This window comes from Suricata suricatta, chromosome 3 (genome assembly GCF_006229205.1).
Source record: "Suricata suricatta isolate VVHF042 chromosome 3, meerkat_22Aug2017_6uvM2_HiC, whole genome shotgun sequence".
Lineage (NCBI taxonomy): Eukaryota > Metazoa > Chordata > Mammalia > Carnivora > Herpestidae > Suricata > Suricata suricatta.
This window is the reverse complement of record NC_043702.1, coordinates 88,251,230-88,271,679: the sequence shown is the minus strand read 5'-3', so window position 1 is coordinate 88,271,679 and position 20,450 is coordinate 88,251,230. Positions and strand designations below refer to the sequence as shown.

The window sequence follows — 20,450 nt, the reverse complement described above, 5'->3', positions numbered from 1 at the left end:
CACACAATGGAATATTACACAGCAATCTAAAAAATGAAATCTTGCCATTTGTAACAACATGGATGGAACTACAGTGTTCTTATGCTAAGCAAAATAAGTCAGAGAGATAAATATCACATGATTTCATTCATATGTGGAATTTATGAAATAAAAGAGATTAACATATGGGAAGGGAAGGAAAAATAAGATAAAAACATAGGGAGGCAAACCACAAGAGACTCTTAAATAAACAGAACAAACTGAGGGTTCCTGGAGGATTGTTGGGTTGGGGGATGGGCTAAATGGGTGATGGGTATTTAGGAGGGCACTTTTTGGGATGAGCTCTGGGTTTTATATGTAAGTGATGAATCACTAAATTCTCCTCCTGAAATCATTATTACACTATATGTTAAACTAGTATAGATTTATATAAATTTTAAAATTAAAAAAAAAACAGAAGCAAAACATCCTTATAAAATATAAACTTGTCGTCAAAGTATATTCTCCAGCTCCCTTTTCTCACTATGTTTTTTGCAATTATCTAAACTGGAAATTAGTCAGTCACTGTGCACTCTAACTTTTTTCTAATATCCCCCTCCCTTTTATTAACATCAATCAAAAACAAGTCAATATTACCTCCCAATCCATCAATTCCATTCCATTTTTAGTAGTAGAACCATAATACTGGGCTCTATTACTTCTCTACTTTTATTTCTTTAATGTTTATTTATTTTGAGAGATAGAGAGTGCAAATGGAGGAGGGGCAGAAAGAGAGAATCCCAAGCAGGTTCTGTGCTGTCAATGCAGAGACTAATGTGGGGCTTGATCTCCAATTGGTAAGATCATGACCTCAGCCAAAATCAAGAGTCAGACACTTAACCAACTGAGTCACTCAAGTGCTCAGTAAATATTAAATATTAAATAAAATAAATATTTTATTCTGCTTAATGCAGTTGTAAATGAGAATGCTTTCTTGATTTCTCTTTTTGCGAATTTGTTATTAGTGTACAAAAATGGTATATATTTCTGTACATTAATTTTGTATCCTAAAATTTTACTGAACTCATTTTATACTTTTAATAGTTTTTAGTCGTCTTTAGGGTTTTCTATATTAGTATCATGTCCTCTGTAAATAGTAACAGTTTAACTTTTTTCCTTACCAACTTTAAGGCCTTTACTTTTTCTTGTCTGTTAGCCGTGGCGAGGACTTCAGTTTGGTGTTGCAAGAAGTTGTAAGACTGGACATCCCTATCTTATTCCTGACATTAGAGGGGAAGCTTTCAGCTTTTCACCAGAGTATGATGTTAACTGTGAGTTTTTCCTCTTTGGCCTTTGTCATGTTAAGGTGTGTTCCCTTTAAGCCCACTTTGTTGAGAGTTTTTATCATGAAAAGATATGTTCAATTTTGTCAAATTCTTCTTTTCCATCTATTGAGATGATAATGATATTTATCCTTCATTTTGTTAATGTGGTATATCATGTTGACTGATTAGCAAATATTGAATCATCTTTGTACCCCAAAATAAATCCTACTTGATTTTGGTGAGTGATCCTTTTAATGTGTTGTTGAATTTAGTTTATTAATACTTTGCTGAAAATTTATGAATCTATTTTGGATATTGGTCTGTGTTTTTTTATTTGTTTGGTTGGTTTTTTTGTGTGGTGGTGGTGTTGTTGTTGTTGTTGTTTTGGCAGTGTCTTTGTCTGATTTTGGTATTAGGGTAATGCTGGCTCCATTAGGAATAGGTATTCCCCTGTAAATCTTTATGGTCCTGGACTTTTGTTTGCTGGAAGTTTTTTGATTACTGATTCAGTTTTGTCAGTAGTAACCTGCCTGTTCAGATTTTTTATTTCTTCCTGATTCAGTCTTAGAATCTTGTATTTCTTGGCGTATAGTTTATTGGTATATAACTTTTCATAGTAGTCTCTTATAATATTTTGTATTTCTATGGTGTCAGTTGTACCTTCTCATTCGTTTATTTAAATTTTTTTAAATATTTTAATTTATTTTCGAAAGAGAGACAGCATGAGCAGGGGAGGGTCAGAGAGAGCAGGAGTCACAGGATCTGAAGACAGGCTCTAGGCTCTGAGCTAGCTGTCAGCATAGAGCCCGTCGCAGGGCTCAAACCCATGAACCGCGAGATCATGACCTGAGCCAAGTCAGATGCTTAACCGACTGAGCCACCCAGGCGCCCCCTTCTCATTCACTTCTGATCTATTTGAGACCTCACTCCTTTTTTCTTAATGAATCTGGATAAAGGTTTATGAATTCTGTTTATCTTTTCAAAGAACCAGCTCTCAATTTCACTGATCTTTCCTATTGTTTTTTAAGTCTTTATTTCATTTATTTCCTCTCTGATCTTTATTATTTCCTTCTTCCTATGAATTTTGAATTTTGTTTATTCTTTTCGAAGTTCTTTTAGGAATAAGATTAGATATTTTTATCTGAGATTTTTCTCATTTCTTAGGTAAAATGAGTAGTACTATAAACTTCTTAGAATTACATTTGCTGCATCACAAACACTTTGCACTGTTGTGTTTCCATTTCTATTCGTTTACAGGTACTTTTTTTTTTTATTTCCTCTTTGATTTCTTAGTTGACCCATTGGTTTTTTAGTAGCATGCTTTTTAGCTTCCGTGTTTTTTCTTTCCTATTTTTTTCTTGCAATTGATTTCTAGTTCCATATTGCTATGATCAGAAAAGATGTTTGATATGATTTCAGTTCTCTTAAGCTTACTGATACAAGTTTTCTGGCCTAACATGTGCACTTGAAAAAAAGCGGGGGTATTCTACTGTTTCTGAATGGAATGTGTATATATCTGTTAGATCCATCTGATCTGATCTGTTGTTCCAAGTCATTGTTTGCTGATTAATTTTCTGCCAGGATGATCCATTCATTAATGTAAATGGGATGAAAGTCCCCTACTATTTTTGTATTACTGTTAATTCTTTATGTCTGATAATATTTGCTTTGTATGTTTGTTATTAATTGTTTTTGTAGTTTTCCTTTTCTCTTGCTCTATTGTAATACGATTTGATGATTTTCTTTAGTGTAAAGCTTGGATTCCTTTCTCTTTATTTTTTGTGTATTTATTATAGGTTTTTGGTTTGTGATTACTATGAGGTTCATATATAACATCCTATATATAGCAGTCCACAGTAAATTTATCATTGCTTAAGTTCAAACATACTCTAAAAGCAAAACATTTTTACTCCATCCTCCACATTTTAGTATATGATGTCATATTTTATACCTCTTTATTATGTGTAACCCTTAATTTTTATAGATATAATTTATTTCACTACTTTTGTGTTTTATCTTTCATCTTAGCTTTGTTTGCTTCTACCAGTGATTTTATTTTCTTTCATAATTTTCTTCCTTTTAATTATGGCTTTTATTTTCCATGTAAATAAGTCCCTTTGACATTTCTTGTGAATCTGGTTTAGTGGTGATGAACTCCTTTAATTTCTGTTTGTCTGGGAAATTCTGTGTATCTTATTCAGTTCTGAATGTTAACCTTGCAGGTAGAATATTCTTGGTTGTAGGTGTTTTCCTTTGAGTACTTTGTATCATGCCACTACCTTCTGGCCTGGAAAGTTCCTGGTAAAAAATCAGCTTATAGTCTTATGGGATTTCCCCTGTACATGAACATTTTGTTTTCTTTTGCTGCTTTCAATATTTTCATCCTATCTTTATTTTCCTTTTCATTTTAATTATTATGTATCTTGAAGTAGACCTCTTCTGATTCATCTTGTTTGGGGCTCTCTGTGACCCCTGGAGCTGTTTCCTTCCACAGGTTGGTGAAGTTTTCAGTAATTATTTCTTCAAATATGTTTTCTGTCTCTTCTTTTCCTTATGGTACCCCTATAATATGAATGTTAGTGCACTTGATATACAGAGGACCCTTAACCTATCCTCATTTATTTTTATTCTTTTTTTCTTTTTGCTGTTCAGCATTGGGGCTTTTCACTATCCTGATTTCCAGGTTGATAATCTGCTCTTCTGCATCCTCTAGTGTGCTGTTGATTCTGTCTAGTAATATTTTTCATTTCAGTTATTGTATGGTTCTGATTGGTTCTTTTTTACATTTTCTGTCTCTTCACTGAAGTTCCCATGGAGTTCATCCACTCTTCTTCCAAATCTAGTGAGTATAATTATAAACATAATTTTTTTTATCATTTTTTCATCAGGTAGCTTGCTCATCCCTGTTTTGTTTAGTTCTTTCTCTGATGGTTTGTCTTGTTCTTTTGTTTGGAACATATTCCTGTGTCTCCTAATTTTGTCTGACTCTCTATGTTTATTTAGGTCAGCTACCTACCTAATGTAGGCAGGGGGCCAGTAGTGCAATGCCCCCATTCACCAGAACCAGGTACTCCAGGGGTGGCCGCTGTGTGGGATACATGTGCCTTCCTGGTACATAGGCTGCAACTATTACAGGCACACTGATGGGTGTAGACAGCCCATAGCCTGGCCGGCTGAGAGACCAGGCTATAGATTCAGTGGGCTCACTGGTCAGTGGTGTGAGCTCCCAACACAGCCGGTCGATTGGCCCAGCCACAATTACTGCAGGTGTACTGGCGGGGGAGGGGGGGCTGCCCCCAGTATCCTTGCACAGAAGTCACTTTGGAGGGGCCCTGATCCCAGCTGGGGTTGTCTTGTGGGTGTGGTGGGGTATAAGCTGCTTTGTAGGCTTACATGGTGGGGCAGGTCTGGTGGGACATGCCAGGCAGTGCAAGCAGTAGATGGAGAGTGTCAACATTGGCTCCTACCAGTATCCAGCAAGCTAGGCTGAAGAAGTGCAAGAAAAATGATGCCTGTCCGCATTTCCACTCCTAGAGAAAGCTTCTATAGATTGCTGCTCCTCCAACACAATCCTAAAATTAGTCAATAAATGTCTTTCCTATACAGTTCAGGCACTTTTCAAACTTCTATCTCTGTACTGGGTCTCTGATTGAGTGATATGAAGAGCAGAGTCTTGGGGTGCCTGGGTGTCTCAGTTGGTTAAGCATCCAACTTTCACTCGGGTTATGATCTCACAGTTTGTGAGTTTGAGTCCCATGTCAGGCTCCGTGCTGACAGCTCAGAGTCTGGCACTTGCTTCTCCTTCTCCCTCTCCCCTCCCTCTCAAAAATAAATAAACATTAAAAAATAAAAATTAAAAAAGAGCAGAGTCTCAGTTTCCTATAGCCCTCCTGGCTCTCTTGGAGTTAAGCCCTGTTGATTTGCAAAGCAAGATGCTATGAGAGCTTGTCTTTTTGGTGTAGGTTCCCATGAGAGGGGGTGCCTTAGGTAGGGCTTGATCCCCTCACTCCTCAGGAAGGATCTCCATGCCTTTGACGACCCTCCAGCCTGTTATTGCCATGCTAGGGGGTTGGTCCCCTACCACATCTCTGCCCCTCCTACCCTTCTCCAAAGGGCTTGTTCCTGAGGTCTTTAGCTGTAGAAAATCTGTTTTGCTTAGTCCTCAGGTTGTTTTCAGAGTAAGTTGCATTATATATCATTGTGACCACAGTGTACTTGTGGGAAGAGATGAGCTTGGGGTCTTCCTACTCTGCCATCTTTCCCTCCTCTTAATATTGGGTTTATTATCTCAAATTTCAACTTTAAAGCAAAGTTGGGTCTTACTCATTTTTGTATCTCAAAGCTAAATACAAACACATAATAAATGTTTAACAAACATTTGTTCGTTGAAAGGAAGTTAGCAAGAAAGCAGGAAGGCAGATACACAGTAGGAATCACTTTAGCCTTTTTCCCATCTATAATAAATGACTTATTAGGTCACTGGACTTAAAGGCCCACTTTTTCTCTTCTTATTCTCCAGTCTGGAAACAAATGGTATTTCCTATTTCTGAGACTTTCTAAAAGTCTCCCAGTTCAAGATCATTAATGAGTGGGACATAGTTTCTAAAGATTTCTAAAGACATCAGTATAATCAGTGACATGAGTGTGACCTTTCACGTTGGCCTATTTTGTTCACTATAATTTGTTCTCTTCAACTAGAGTTGACAATCAGATTTTACAAATCAAATGGCAATTTTTTTCTTAAACTACGTAATTTTTTTTTTCAGGATTGGAGATACAAAATCAGAAATTAAGATCCTAAGCATTGGAGGAGGTGCAGGTATGAATAACACATTTTTAAAATTTGTATTTCACTCCAAACATCATGCTTTTTGATGGCAATATTGTTCATTTTTTAAGAAAACTGTTTTTCTTTGCTCCTGGATGAGATTAGCTTATTAAAACTAGGAAGAGCAGGATCACTTCAACTATGATTAAAGCCCCAAAGGTTTATAACACTTAGGACTTAAGCCTTCATTACTATCTGGAATATCTGTAAGATTTAATTCTTGTTTACAAGTGGAAAAACAGGATGGCTTTGAGGATAACTTTTGTGCAAAATGGTCTAACTTTTCACAGTAAAGGGAAATTTCAGGGCGCCTGGGTGGCTCAGTTGGTTAAGCCTCTGACTTCGGCTTAGGTCAGATCTCACATTCATGGGTTCGAGCCCCGTGTCGGTCTCTGTGCTGACAGCTAGCTCAGGGCCTGGAGCCTGATTCTGGTTCTGTGTCTCCTTCTCTCTCTCTGACCCTCCCTCTCTCATGCTCTGTCTCTCTCTGTATCAAAAATAAATAAAACATTAAAAAAATTTTTTTAATTAAAAAAAATAAAGGGAAATTTCATTAGACGTTCTTTAAGCTTGTGCCACTTAAGTGAGGTCCATGGACCACTTGCTGCTTTGCAAATTTATTGGTCCAGGAGGAGATAAGAAGAATGCACTGGAATGTAAACCAGTGAGGAGCTCCCTTCGTATCATTATGGGGGAAAATATGTTTAATGACATCATTCACTTATACTTTTGTGGCCCAACTCTTTGGGTTGCACTGGCCAAAACTATTATTTTCTTATGATTCAGTTCCAAAACTGCCCTCCAAACATTCAGCACATTCCCAAACCTACCTTTATAAGCACTTCACGGTCTCGCTACCCTTAGACCTATGCATAATTATCCTAGGAGAAAACGGGAAATCCGGAAAGGCAGATTGATGTGGGTATGGTGTGAAACTGTGTGCTCTTGGCTGGAACATAAGCTTCTGTTTGCTCATCAGTAAAATGGAAACAATGAATTATATTTCATAAGGTTGTAGTGAGAATTATATAGAGAGCATTTATATCATGCTTAGCACATTACTACACCTGTAAGGTACAGGCTGGTCCTTTCTTCAAAAATAAAACAAAAAATTTCATGGGCAGATTTTGCCTCATATCAAACTCCTGCATAGTACTTATTTTTAACTTGCTAGTCTTCTGGAGATGAGAGTCAATATATCGTTATATAAGACATAATTAATTATATTACTCACATATTTATCTTTATTTTCTTTTGACTGAGCACTGGCTTAGTATTGGTTATTTCTTGGTAACAGGTTGACACCACACTACAACTCATTATGTACTGCCAAGTGTTAATCTCTTGAGTTTCTTAAGTATAAGTACTCTAGTGACACATGAATGAGTTAAATTGTGGCCCATGTTTATACCAAGATAACCAGGACCCCTCTACTGGAATAGAATTACTAGTTTTATGTAATCATTTGTTCATTTTTTTCATAAAATATACTGTGTGTGACATAATATAATGAGGGCTAACTCTTAATATAATTTTTCTTTATTATTATCTTTTGCTAAGACAATAAAAACCAACAAGGACAAATAATGAAAGATATTGTCATGAATGATATTATAGAGACTGTTTAGGCTAAAATACCCTCCTGTTGCCTACTGATATTCTACATCCTAAGGTTTATAAAAGTGAATTCATTTAACCAAGACAGTCCTTTCCAGTGAGTTTTGCATACTAGTTTCAGGCACCCAACAGTCAATAGGACTATTTTTTGATAGTGTCACTTCTGCTTGGACAAGAAGTGAAGCCCTACAAGGAAAAGTAATTAAAAACAATCTCCGTCATGGCCAAGTTAATTGACCTTTTAATATAAAGTTAATTGAATTTCTAATGTAAATTTATCCAGATGCTTATAAGCTATCTAGAGAAAGGAACATTTGGCCCGCACAGTGATTCCTTACATAAAAGTGCACACAGGAGCTAATACAGAGAGCTTATCAAAACAAAGGTAGTGACATGTGGGGTTTTTCTGACTGGGCCCTAACACTGAACTACTACTGCGCTCTGCCTAGGGGAGAATATGGGTTCCCTTTAGGGTTATTCTTCCTAAGAAGCTGATCAGAAATGTAAGAACTCCGAGGGAAATTCAAGTTATAGATAACTTAGCTTTCTCTGCTCAAGTAAATAAGCTACATGAGATCAAAACTGATTTATTTAAAATGCCTAGGTCTACAGGTTCCTGGGATAAAAGAAGCAGTATGCTGTAGGAGGGAGAGGACCCGGTTAGTTTGGAGATGCGTATCTGATCACCTGTCATTGCCTAACTGCAAGCACTGTGCAGAAGAACAAAGTATCACTGTACAATGAGGAACCTCCTGTTTTTGCCTTAGAGAAGTGGTCTCCCGTATGTTCTGCAATCTATAGCCTGCCTGGGAGTTTTCTACTGTCCTGTGGCTTTTGTACCCTTTCAGGCCAGTCACGGAACTCCAATCCATGGCAAACAAGGCCATTGGCCTGATCTAGTACTTGTGCTCAATTCCCATAATGTATCTTTTTTTTTTTTTTAGTTTATTTATATATTTTGAGAGAGGGGGAGGGAGGGAGGGCGAGAGAGAGAGAGAGAGAGAGAGAATAAAAATCTCAGGCAGGCTCCATGCCATCAGCGCCTTTAGGGCAGAGCCCTATGTGGGGCTCAAACTCATGAATCATGAGATCATGACCTGAGCTGAAGCCAGACACTTAACTGACTGAGCCACCCAGATTCCCCTTCCATAATGTATCTTACAAGGTTCTACTTCCTTCTTAGTTTATGGATCTCTCTGGTTTCACTGTTTTAATGTTCTCTTCTTGGTTGCCCAGATAAATGCAGATCATTATCTACATTATCTTTGGTACAAGTATTTTTTCTGCATTCCTAATGGTTCCACCACTTCTCATCACAATGGAAAAACAAATCAAAAGCAAACAAACTAAAACTCTCTCTAAACGAAATTGCTTTTGTATCACTTAAGGCTCATGTTCTTTGACAGCCTATTTTTATTTTCAGAAACATGAGCAGGAGGATACATATGCACCCTTTCTGTTTTCTGCTTCTCTGAGAAGCAGAAAAGAGGTTGGTGATTGTGTGGAGAGAGATTCCATACTTGGAGAGAATGCAACATTTCTGAAAAAGGTGTTTGGCTATTCAGTTCAGAAGCTGAGCTCTGCCCACTTCAAAAGAGGAAATTCATAGCAAACTTTCTAATGCCATCTTAAATCTTCCACATCAATTAAATACAATAAATAAATCACACTGCTAGCCACAGATGATATACTTAATATTAGGAAAATATATGAAATATGTAGGTGAACCCAAAAATCAATAAAGAGAGGAATCAGGAGAAAATATCATGAAAGGAACTACATCATGTACTTTTTACAGAGCCCACACTGGGCTCTGTAAAGGATTAGACAAAAGTTGTGTTGTATACACTGCATGAGTTTGTGCTTTAGTGAAACACAAAGTAGCTAGACTTGCTTTATTCAAGATCTTGAAGTATTCATACCATGTTCACTTCAGCAGTTGTTTTTAAGATACTGAGAACAATTGCCCTATATTCTAAGTCCCACAGAATATGCTTTTTGGTTCATCCTCAATACTGATGCTTCTTCAAATTAACCACCCAATGGAGCTTCATTATTATTTGATTTTTAATGAATATTGTGTCTTTATGCTACATAGTACATGGAGAAAAGAAGCCCATGTTCCTTTTTGGTAAGGGAGAATGCTAGTTATTTATAGTGCATGCATTTATTCCTAGAAAAATGTTCCCAGAAGGCAGTAATGGGCAATGTATTCCCCTTGCTTCGGGCTTTACTTAAAGGAGAATCTGTGTTCAGTTCTTATATTCAAATGCCAGAAAGTTTTATAAGGATTAGACAAAATGATAACTCAAATAATCTAATTTTATCTAGCTTTCTACTTCTGTTTTATTAACCTTTTGTGCACTGACCCAATTGCCATAACACAATAATAGTATATATGTGTTAATAGGTAATTTTTAATCAACTGAAGCAACTCACATATGAAATACAGGTAGTATGACCACTCTCAAAGCATTTCTTTGGTAATAGTTTTGCTGACATATGTTGAGAGCAGTTAGGTAGTTTTATTGTTCTGCCACATTTAGACATCAGCATTCCTACTGAGGTCAAAAAAGAGAAAAGTTTGGAGATCATAAACATCTAACTTTAAAGATAAGAAACCTGAGAACCAAGGCAGAACAAAATCCAAGTGTGTTGACTTTAGACCAGTTCAACAAATTATATTAAACACATATAAAAGTTAATTATTTACTTGGAAAAGGAGATATTAGGTACTTAGTAATAACCAACTATTTAAAAGTTTAATCTTTTCAGATTATTGATCTTATCTCTGCTCATAAATTACATGTTAAGGTGACACAGAAGTTTAATTTTTTAAGCTAGTTGGATAGAAGTGAGACAAATATAAGTAGAGCAGGAACTGAACAAGCCAGTGTGTCAGGTTTGAAGCCAGGAGGTGGTAAGAAGCAAAGGTTCATGTTTCCCGGTGATTCAGAGTAAATCAACACTCTGTATTTGCAAATTGGGAATGACTGGGGAGATACAGAGAATCAGGGGATTTTTTTTTGGCCCAGAAAATATTTTTTTTACTGTCAATACTCTCATCTTCAGATATTTCCTACTGATCGAACTATAGAATATTTGCAGCTAAAGAACCAATGATGAAAAGAGAGGAGGATTTCCTGATTCAATATTAGAATTTAGTAATGATCAAACCTGCCCAGAAATGAAATCACATCTTGAGAGATAAGGTGTTATCTGTGACTCTTGGCAGCAGCACAGGCTAGAAAGTTACTTCTCAGATATGCTGTAGAAAGGACTTAGGCACTGATTTCTTGGATGGTGGGTCCATTAAAGATGCTTCCAGTCCAGAAAATCTATGGTTTCATGAGTAGCCTTCTAGAAAAATGTAGGCATTTCTCCAGAGTAGTATGGCTAATACCATGTTTGGCTATATTAAGGAAATGGAATTGAGCTGTGACTTATAGATACCCAGATAATATTTAATCTGTATTTGGATAGCTTATAACTTGAAATGAGTTAAGTCCTATTTTACTGATGTGCAGCATGCCAGCAGGTAATTCTATAGCAGGGTAAAGAGTTTACTGATTGACTGGAGAATTTAGTACTGTGTCTACTTTGGGTAATCATAGTTTGGGGCCTCAGATATAAAGGCATTTGTTAAAGGTATTCATTAACTATGTCATTTAAAAATAAACTATTCTTAATATATAATTTTAACAAAATGATTAACCCCACTGTATTGTATTTAAAATTTTCAGTGAACACAGAAGTATTGTTAACAACAGATTCACTTCCAATTTGAGAAAAGCAAACATAATATTACAACATTGGAACACTGGCATTAAAGCCAGTGTAAACAAGATTGTTCTGGCTAATTCAATAAGGCTTGAAACAGGAAAACAGGATAATGAGCAGAGGGAAGACAAAACTACCATTATTTGCAGATTAAATGACTGTATACTTAGCACAGCCAGTAAACTCACTTGTACAGCCTTAGAATTAGTAAGACTTCAGTAATGGCCTGATATACATAAAACAGATAAAAAGCAATATGACAGATCTACATTCTTTTTTTGTTAACATATGAGTGTTTTCATTCACAGTTTTGAGTATCTACAATGCACTTGGAAGTCCTTAGTATGTGCTTATCTGTAATTTTCCTGAAGGAAAAATTTATATCTTGCCAGTCCTTTTTAACAGTTTAGGACAATCTCTTAATTAGTGAATAGGTTTCCAGTAGACATTTACTACTGAATAAAACTTTGTGATTTAATATATACGCTCATGCAACCCTGGTGCAGGGGGTCTGTTACCATCTTCATGTTTTAGATAGTGAACCTAAAAATATACAGATTGGGGTCAATGCACACAGTCTTCTGTAGCTTTGTCTCTATTAGCAATAACAACTGATAAAAATGACGAAAACATGTTGGATTAGTTAGCTAATAATTATGTTTAATACAAAAATAAGCAACCTACTTGGAGAAAAATTCAAATTTTTTTTTTTTTTTACTGAGAACAGTCTGAGAAGATTTAAAAAGCCAATATGTAATATTAATGAGATGATAAGGATGTGGAAGCTTTCATGTACAAAAGGTAAAGGTATGAAATGAAATGAAATTTTCCTGAAAGTAATGTGACATTAGGTGTCAAGAAGAGTTCTGATGTTCATCTAATACATAGATGCTGGTTGTAAAAAGATTGACATAGTTAATAAATGGCCACTCCCCTGCTGTCTTAACACCCCAGCTGTGGCTTCAGTCCCTCCTCGTGGACTCCTGGACACCCTGCTTCTATGCTGTTGCTCCTGCCCCCATCTCTAGCTGGGGTGCCCCCATCTCTAGGTGCTCCAGTAGTTAGACTGGTCCCGTCCAATGTGGGGGCCTCTAGGAATGTGCTACAGTTCTTCACCCTGCACTCTTTCTCAGCATCTAGAACCCTTGTCCTTAGGCTTTTTTTGTTTTGTATTTTTATTTTTAACACCAACAAAAATAAAGGGTCTCATTGTAACCACTAATTCTGGTTCTTGGAATTAATTGGAAAAAATTAAGATTTTTGCACAAAACTCATGATTTATTGTCAGGTTCTTCATAATAGTGAAAAATTTTAAACTTACTATAGACTAAATATATATAAAATATGTATTAATACATATTTAAAATATGTATTAACACATAAAAATACATATTTTATATATTTCCACATATAAATGCATATGTTTATATAAATTTATGTTGTACTTGTAATATCAAAGATAATAATTAAATCAAATATTCCACATATCCATTTTAGAGGATATAGTGTTGCTGCCACAAATAACTCATTTAAACAAATTTTGATACATTAGTGGTTTAACTCTCAAGTAAGAAAATCAAAATAACATATATACATAATAATCTCACCTGCAATGAATAAGGCAAATTGTTTGTTAAAGGTAAAACAAGGAAGAACTCAGAAAAAAATAAACCAAACTGTTAACTTTTGTTTTCCCTGGTGGTGAAGTATTTATTTTATTTTCTACTTTATACCTTTGTCTATTTCTCAAGTTTTCTACAGTATTTATTTTATAGCTAGGGACAGAAAAAATAACCCAGTTAAAACTACAAACTTATAGTTGATGGGAGACGATGGTAAAGAGTAGACTGACTTCTGATAGCAACTTTAGCTACATGGCTCATGTCCAAAGCACTGCTCCCACACATTTATTTTTGGGACAATTTTCCTTTGGCCATTTTTTCTCACTGGCAAATAGCATTATACCTGTACAAATATTTTAAGAACCATCTCATCTGTGTTGTAGCTTAGTAGAGATTTTCTTCAGAGTACACAGATTCTATCATGCCTACTCCAAGTACATGTTAGCCATGATGATGAGTTTAAGGGTGAACAAAAAGATGGTGGTTGTCCACTGTCTCTTCCTTGAGATACTTGATAATACTAATTATTTCTTGCTTTTTATTCCATGAGGACAGCAGGTCCTCAGACTCTACTCATAAAGGGTATAAATCACTGATAATTTTCCTCAACAACATTTGTGTTTTAACAATTATTTATGTTGCAGGCTCTCATGAGAGCTTCTGAAAGTTATTTGAGACAGAGAAGAAGCACGAAAAGGCATGCCTGCATGCTGATATTGATGAAATCACACCATCTACGTGATTATCTTGGACCATCTTTGCCAGTCCAAGTAGTTTCATCTTATAAATCCTGTCTTTGGGCTTGTGGAGGGTAGAAAAAAGTTGGCACTTCATTAAGGGTAACTCAATATAACTTTTAAACATTATAATATTATATAGATAGAATTTACTTCTTTATATGTATGTGCTAATATACCAGTCAAATATCTATAGGTTTAAAACTTACAAACTAAAAGTTAAGGCAAAATTCAGTCTTATGAGAGTTGTCTATCAAATCTCTCTACACTTCAATGTTCAACACCCTTTGGGACATTTTCTCTAAGTTTCTGTTCCATACAACATTCTGGTGGTGTGGCTTTTCTTAGGCCTCCTGCAATTGCAAAGCTTCCAGGCAGCTTTTTCCTGGGCTGACATCCAGAAGACACACAAAAGCAAATGGCAATGCCCTTTTGACTCAGAATTTATATTTATAATCCCCTTCCTGAGACTCTATAGCTATTTTAATATTCTACTCTCGTATTTCCATACTGACAGAATTGCCTCAATGCTGTATATTCAGTACTTACCCAGGAGAGAGAGAGAGGGAGAGAGAGGAAGAGACGGAGAGAGAAAGAAGGAGAGAGAGATGAGGTGATCTTGTCAACAATCTTCTATCTTTCCCACTGCTGCTCAAAATCAGATTGTTCTTGCTCTCATTGCAAACCCACAGCTGAAATTATTTTTCATCACTAAGCACAGAGTTATCTGGGCAACTTTTCTCCCTACAATTTTTTTCATGCTTGATATTCTAGTAGAGAGAAGAAGGAAGATAATAATCTTAATGCAACATGTAATAGAATAAATTTTTCCTGCTGATAATCTAAAGAATTCACACATATTTCGAAATGAGAAGTGAAGCAATAATAGACATCAAATGGCAAGGGATATTGCCACAGTCTTTAATACTCCATTTTCTCGATCTGTGGATTTTCTCATTTGGGGAAGGCCCAGGGTTCTCAAGCTGGGATTTGTGTTTCATTTGATGTAGGCTAAGTCAGAAGAACAAAGCAGACAATATGAATACGTGATGTACACTCTTCTAAGTTCTCATTTTATTATGGGGTTTCCCATTTATAAGGGAATATCTTCATTCCCTCATTCCCAGTCTCCTTCAACTTTCTGCTAAGTGTCACTTTTTCCATGAAGCCTACTTGACCATCCAGTTGAAAATCACAAAGCCCCCACCATAGCTTCCCCTCATTCCTTTTTGCCTTGGTTTTCTCTATGGGGCTTATCACCATAGCCATTGATTAGAACCTAGCATTTAGTAGGTGCTCAAAAATATTTGCTGAATTAATATATAATAGTTTTAATTTATTGAGCAATTACTATATATAATCATGATCTGAAGTAAATTACCTCCATATAGTGCCTTCAACCTTTACAATGACCTAGTAGCATAAGCCACATTGTCCCTAATTTACAGATATGTCCTGTAAAGGACAGAGATATTATTAAATTTGTATAAGGTAATTCTGGTAAATACTAAATTTGATCCCAGTTTTGTCTATCCATAATGTCTAACTTTTCCTTTTCATATTTTTTCCATTTTTAATCAGCTGACCTTAGATTTAGAACAAAAAAGCCACATTTCTTAGCTATCTCAATATATCACTGAAGTTTAGGGAGTGGAGAAACGATGTACAGAAGATGAGATTCTGCCCTTTCCTTGTTTCTGAACTTTTTATAAGTTCCACTGTCATGGGTTTCAAATACATATCCCTCTAAATATAGGCACAATAAATTTAAAATTTGGCTCATATGAAATTAAGATATTACAACCACAAAAATATATGACTGCAAAATAAAGTAAAGCATTTTACATAGCCCAAAAAGAGCAATGAGATGTTATTTTATGGTTGTGGGTGATTTGAGGGACAGAGTGGTACAAAGGAAAGAGATTTGCAAGGAGGAGGTTTTTAAGAAATTAGTTTTCATTTAACTTTGTAAATCAAAATCAGCATGTTTAGTTTGACGAAAAATAACACAGGAAGAAGAGACAGAGAAGGGGGAATAAAATTTATGTGAAGATGTAATAGCTGAAAACTTCTGTAATCTGGGGAAGGATATTCCCCAGAGAACTTCCATCAAAATCAAGAAAGACAGATACATACCAAGATATATTGTAATTAAGTTGGCAAAATATAGTGATAAGAAAAAAGTTATTTAAAAGCAGCAAGTCAAAAGAAGACAGTAACATGCAAGGCAAAACCCATTAAGACTAGCAAGAGATTTTGCTGCAGAAACTTTCTTAGCCAGAAGGGAGTGGCATGATATATTCATGGGGCTAAATAAGAATAATCTAAGCCAAGAATATTCTATCCAACAAGGCTATCACTTTGAGTACAGAAAAGATAAATAGTCTCCCAAACAAACGAAACCTAAAGGAGTTCATGACCACTAAACCACATGGCAAGAAATATGAAAAGAGACTCTTTGAATAGAAGAGACCAAAATTTACAGTACAGAGGTAAGAAACACAAAAGCCATAAAAATTAATATTTCTATTAAAAAATCAGATAATGAAGTAAAAAAAATAGGAGGATGTAAAATATGACAACATATACCTAACACATGGGGAGGAGAAAAGTAAAGAATGGGTTCAAACTTAAATGGCCATCTCTTAATATACACGGCTATATGCAGAATTACGGAGCAGTCTATGTTATACGTTGCATTATATACAGTCCAATGGTAACCATATACCAAAAATACATTTTATACAAATATAATTTGTACAATATAATTTATACAATATCTGTACAATATACAATATATTGTATTATATACAAGCCTAATGGTAACCATATACCAAAAACCACTAATAAATATCTAAAGAATAAAGAGAAAGAAATCCAAATATATCATTAAAGAAAACCATCAAATCATGAAAGAGAGAAAGACAAAGGTTCAGAGTAAATAAACAGAAACAACCACAAAACAAATAATAAAATGGCAATACATATCTATTAATAATTATTTTGAATGTAAATGGACTAAATGCTCCAATCAAAAGACTTAGGGTGGCAAAATGTATACAATTCCAAGACCCATCTATATGCTGCCTACAAGAAACTAATTTCAGACCTAAGGATACCTGCAGATTGAAAGTGAGGGGATGGAGAAACATCTATCATGCAAATAGGTATCAAAAGAAACCTAGAGTAGCAATACTTGTACCAGACAAAACAGACTTTAAAATGAAGACTCTAACAAGAGACAAAGGACACTATATAATAATAAAGGGGATAATCTAAGAAGAAGATATAACAATTGTAAATATTTATGCACCTTACATAGAAGCACCCACATATATAAAACAATTAGTAACAAATATATAGGAACTAATTGATAATAATACGGTAATAGTAGGGGACTTTAACACCCACTGACATCAATGGACAGATCATCTAACAGAAAATCAACAAGGAAACAATGGCTTTGAACGACATACTGGAACAAATGGATTTAACAGATATATTTAGAACATTCCATCCTAGAACAGCAGAATACACATTCTTTTCAAGGGAACATGGAACATTCTCCAGAATAGATCACATAAGAGGCCAAAAAATAAGCCTCAAAAATCAAGAAGATCGAAATCCTATTCTGCATCTTTTCTGATTAACACACTATAAAACTAGAAGTTAACTATAAGAAAAAAATCTGAAAAGACCACAAATACATGGAGGTTAAATAATATGCTACTAAACAATAAATAGATCAACCAGAAAATAAAAGAAGAAATAACAATGTATATGGAAACAAATGAAAATGAAAACATAACAGTCCAAAACCTTTGGGATGCAGCAAAAGCAGTTCTAAGAAGGATATTTATGACAATACAAGCTGACCTCAAGAAGCAAGAAAAATCTCAAATAAATAACCTAAACTTATGCCTAAACATACAAGAAAAAGAACAATGAATAAAACCTAAGACCAGCAGAAGAAAGGAAATAGTAAAGATTAGGGCAGAAATAAATTATATACAAACTAAAAACACAACAAAATATATCCGTGAAACTAGGAACTGGTTCTTTGAAAAACCTCAATATAATTGATAACCCCCAGCCAGACTTATGAAGCAAAAAAGAGAATGACACATATAAATAAATTCACAAGTGAGAGAGGAGAAATAACAGATACCTAGAAATACAATTGTAAAAGAATATGAAAAAATATATGCCAACAAAATGGACAGCCTAGAAGAAATGGATAAATTTCTAGAAACATATAAATTACTAAAACCCAAAAAACAAGAAAATTTCTAACTACCAGCAGAGAAATTGAATCAGTTTCAAAAAATTATGAACAAATAAAAGTCCAGGACCAGATGGTATCACAATTTATAGCAAACATTTAAAGAAGAGTTAATACCTAGTCTTCTCAAACTATTCCAAACAAATGAAAATTAAAAAGCAAAGAAAACTTTCAAATTCATTCTATGAGACCAGCATAATCCTGACCCCAAAACCAGATAAAGATACCGCTAAAAAGTAGAACTACAGACCAAATATCACTAATGAACATAGATGCAAAAATCCTCAACAAAATGCTGGCAAACAGAATCTAACACACAATTAAAAAAAAAAAAACATTCAAAACAACCAAGTGAAATTTATTCCCAGGATGCAAGGGTGGTTCAATATTTGCAAATCAATCAGTGTGATGCATCAATCAAGAGAAACAATAAAAGCCATATGATCATTTCAATTGATGAAGAAAAAGCATTTGACAAACTACAACATCCACCTATGATAAAAAAAAAATCCTCAACAGAGCAGGCTTAGCAAGAACAGACCTCAACATAATAAAGGGCATCTATGAAAAACCTACAGCTAATATCATGCTCAATGGGGAAAAACTGAGAGCTTCTCCCATAAGGTCAGGAACAAGACAAGGATGTCCATTTTCACCACTTTTATTCAAACTAGTACTGGAAGCCCTAGCCACAGCCACCAGACAACACAGAGAACTTAAAGGCATCCCAATCAGTAAGGGAGAAGTCAAACTTTCAGTATTTGCAGATGACATGATATGATGTATAGCAAATCCTAAAATTTCACCAAAAAATATCTAGAACTGATAAATGAATTCAGGAAATTCATGATACAAAATGAATGTACAGAAATCAATTGCATTTCTATACACTAATAAAGAAGCAGCAAAAAGAGAAAGAAAACAATCCCACTTACAATTGCACCCAAAATAATAAGATATCTAGAAATAAACTTAACCAAAGAAGTGAAAGACCTTTACTCTAAACACTATAAAACACCGATGAAAGAAATTGAAGACAACACAAAGAAAAAGAAAGACATTCCATGCTCATGGACTGGAGGAATGATACTGTTCAAATGTCTATACTACCCAAAGCAATCTACACATTTAATGCGATTCCTATCAAAATACCAACAGCATTTTCCAAACAACTAGAAAAGACAATTCTAAAATTTGGGTGGAACCACAAAAGACCCCGAATAGCCAAAGCAGTCTTGAAAAAGAAAAAGCAAAGCTGGCAGCATCACAACTCTGGACCTCAAGTTATACGACAAAGCATAGTGATCAAAACAGTACAGTACTATACATAGTGCCTCAAAATAGACACATAAATCAGTAGAATAGAATACAGATCCCAGAAATTAACCTACACTTAATATGGTCAATAAGTTTACAACAAAGGAGGCAAGAATATACAATGGGGAAAAGAATGTCTTAAATAAATGGTGCTGGAAAACCTAGACTATGTGTAAAAGATGAACCACCTTATTATACCAGACATAATTATACCATACATACAATTAAACTCAAAATGGATTAAAGGTCTAAATGTGACACCTGAAATTCTAAAACTCCTAGAACAAAACATTGGGCAATAATCTCTTTGACACTGGTCTTAGAAGTATTTTTCTGAATCTGTATCCTCAGCCAAGGGAAACAAAAGCAAAAATATTCTGACTACACCAAAACAAAATCTTTTGCATGGTGAAGGAAATTAAAAAAAAAAAGGCAAACTACTCAATGTCAATTCCTATATCTGATGAGGGGTTACTATCTAAAATATATAAAGAAGTTTTACAAATCAACACCAAAACAAACAAAACTAAACAATTCAATTAAAAATGAGCAGAGGATCTGAATAGACATTTTTCCAAAAAAGACATAGATGACTAACAAACACATGCAAAGATACTTAACATCACTAATCATCAGGTAAATGAAAATCAAGACCACAATGAGATACCACCTCACACTAGTCAGAATAGCCAGTATCAAAAAGACCAGAGAGGTGCCTGGGTGGCTCAGTCAGTTAAGTATCGGACTTCAGCTCAGGTCATAATCTCATAGTTCTCGGGTTTCAGCCCTGTGTCGGGCTCTCTGCTGACAGTTCAGAATCTGGATCCTGCTTTATTTTTTTTTAATCTTATATTTTATTTTATTTTTTTCCATAATATTTTATTGTCAAATTGTTTTCCATACAACACCCAGTGCTCTTCCTCATAAGTGCCCTCCACCATCACCACCACCTCTTTTCCCCCCTCCCCCTTCCCCCTCAACCCT

At 35.1% G+C, this 20,450-nt stretch overlaps 1 protein-coding gene across 1 annotated transcript in view; it reads left to right on the top strand.

Annotated features, from left to right (window-relative positions):
• The window catches only part of HNMT (histamine N-methyltransferase), a 46,028-nt gene that overhangs the window by 7,277 nt on the left and 18,301 nt on the right, over window positions 1–20,450 (top strand). The window contains exon 2 of the mRNA XM_029934644.1: window positions 6,050–6,102. Coding sequence (XP_029790504.1) covers window positions 6,050–6,102 — 53 coding nt within the window. The remainder of the gene's footprint in view (window positions 1–6,049; window positions 6,103–20,450) is intronic.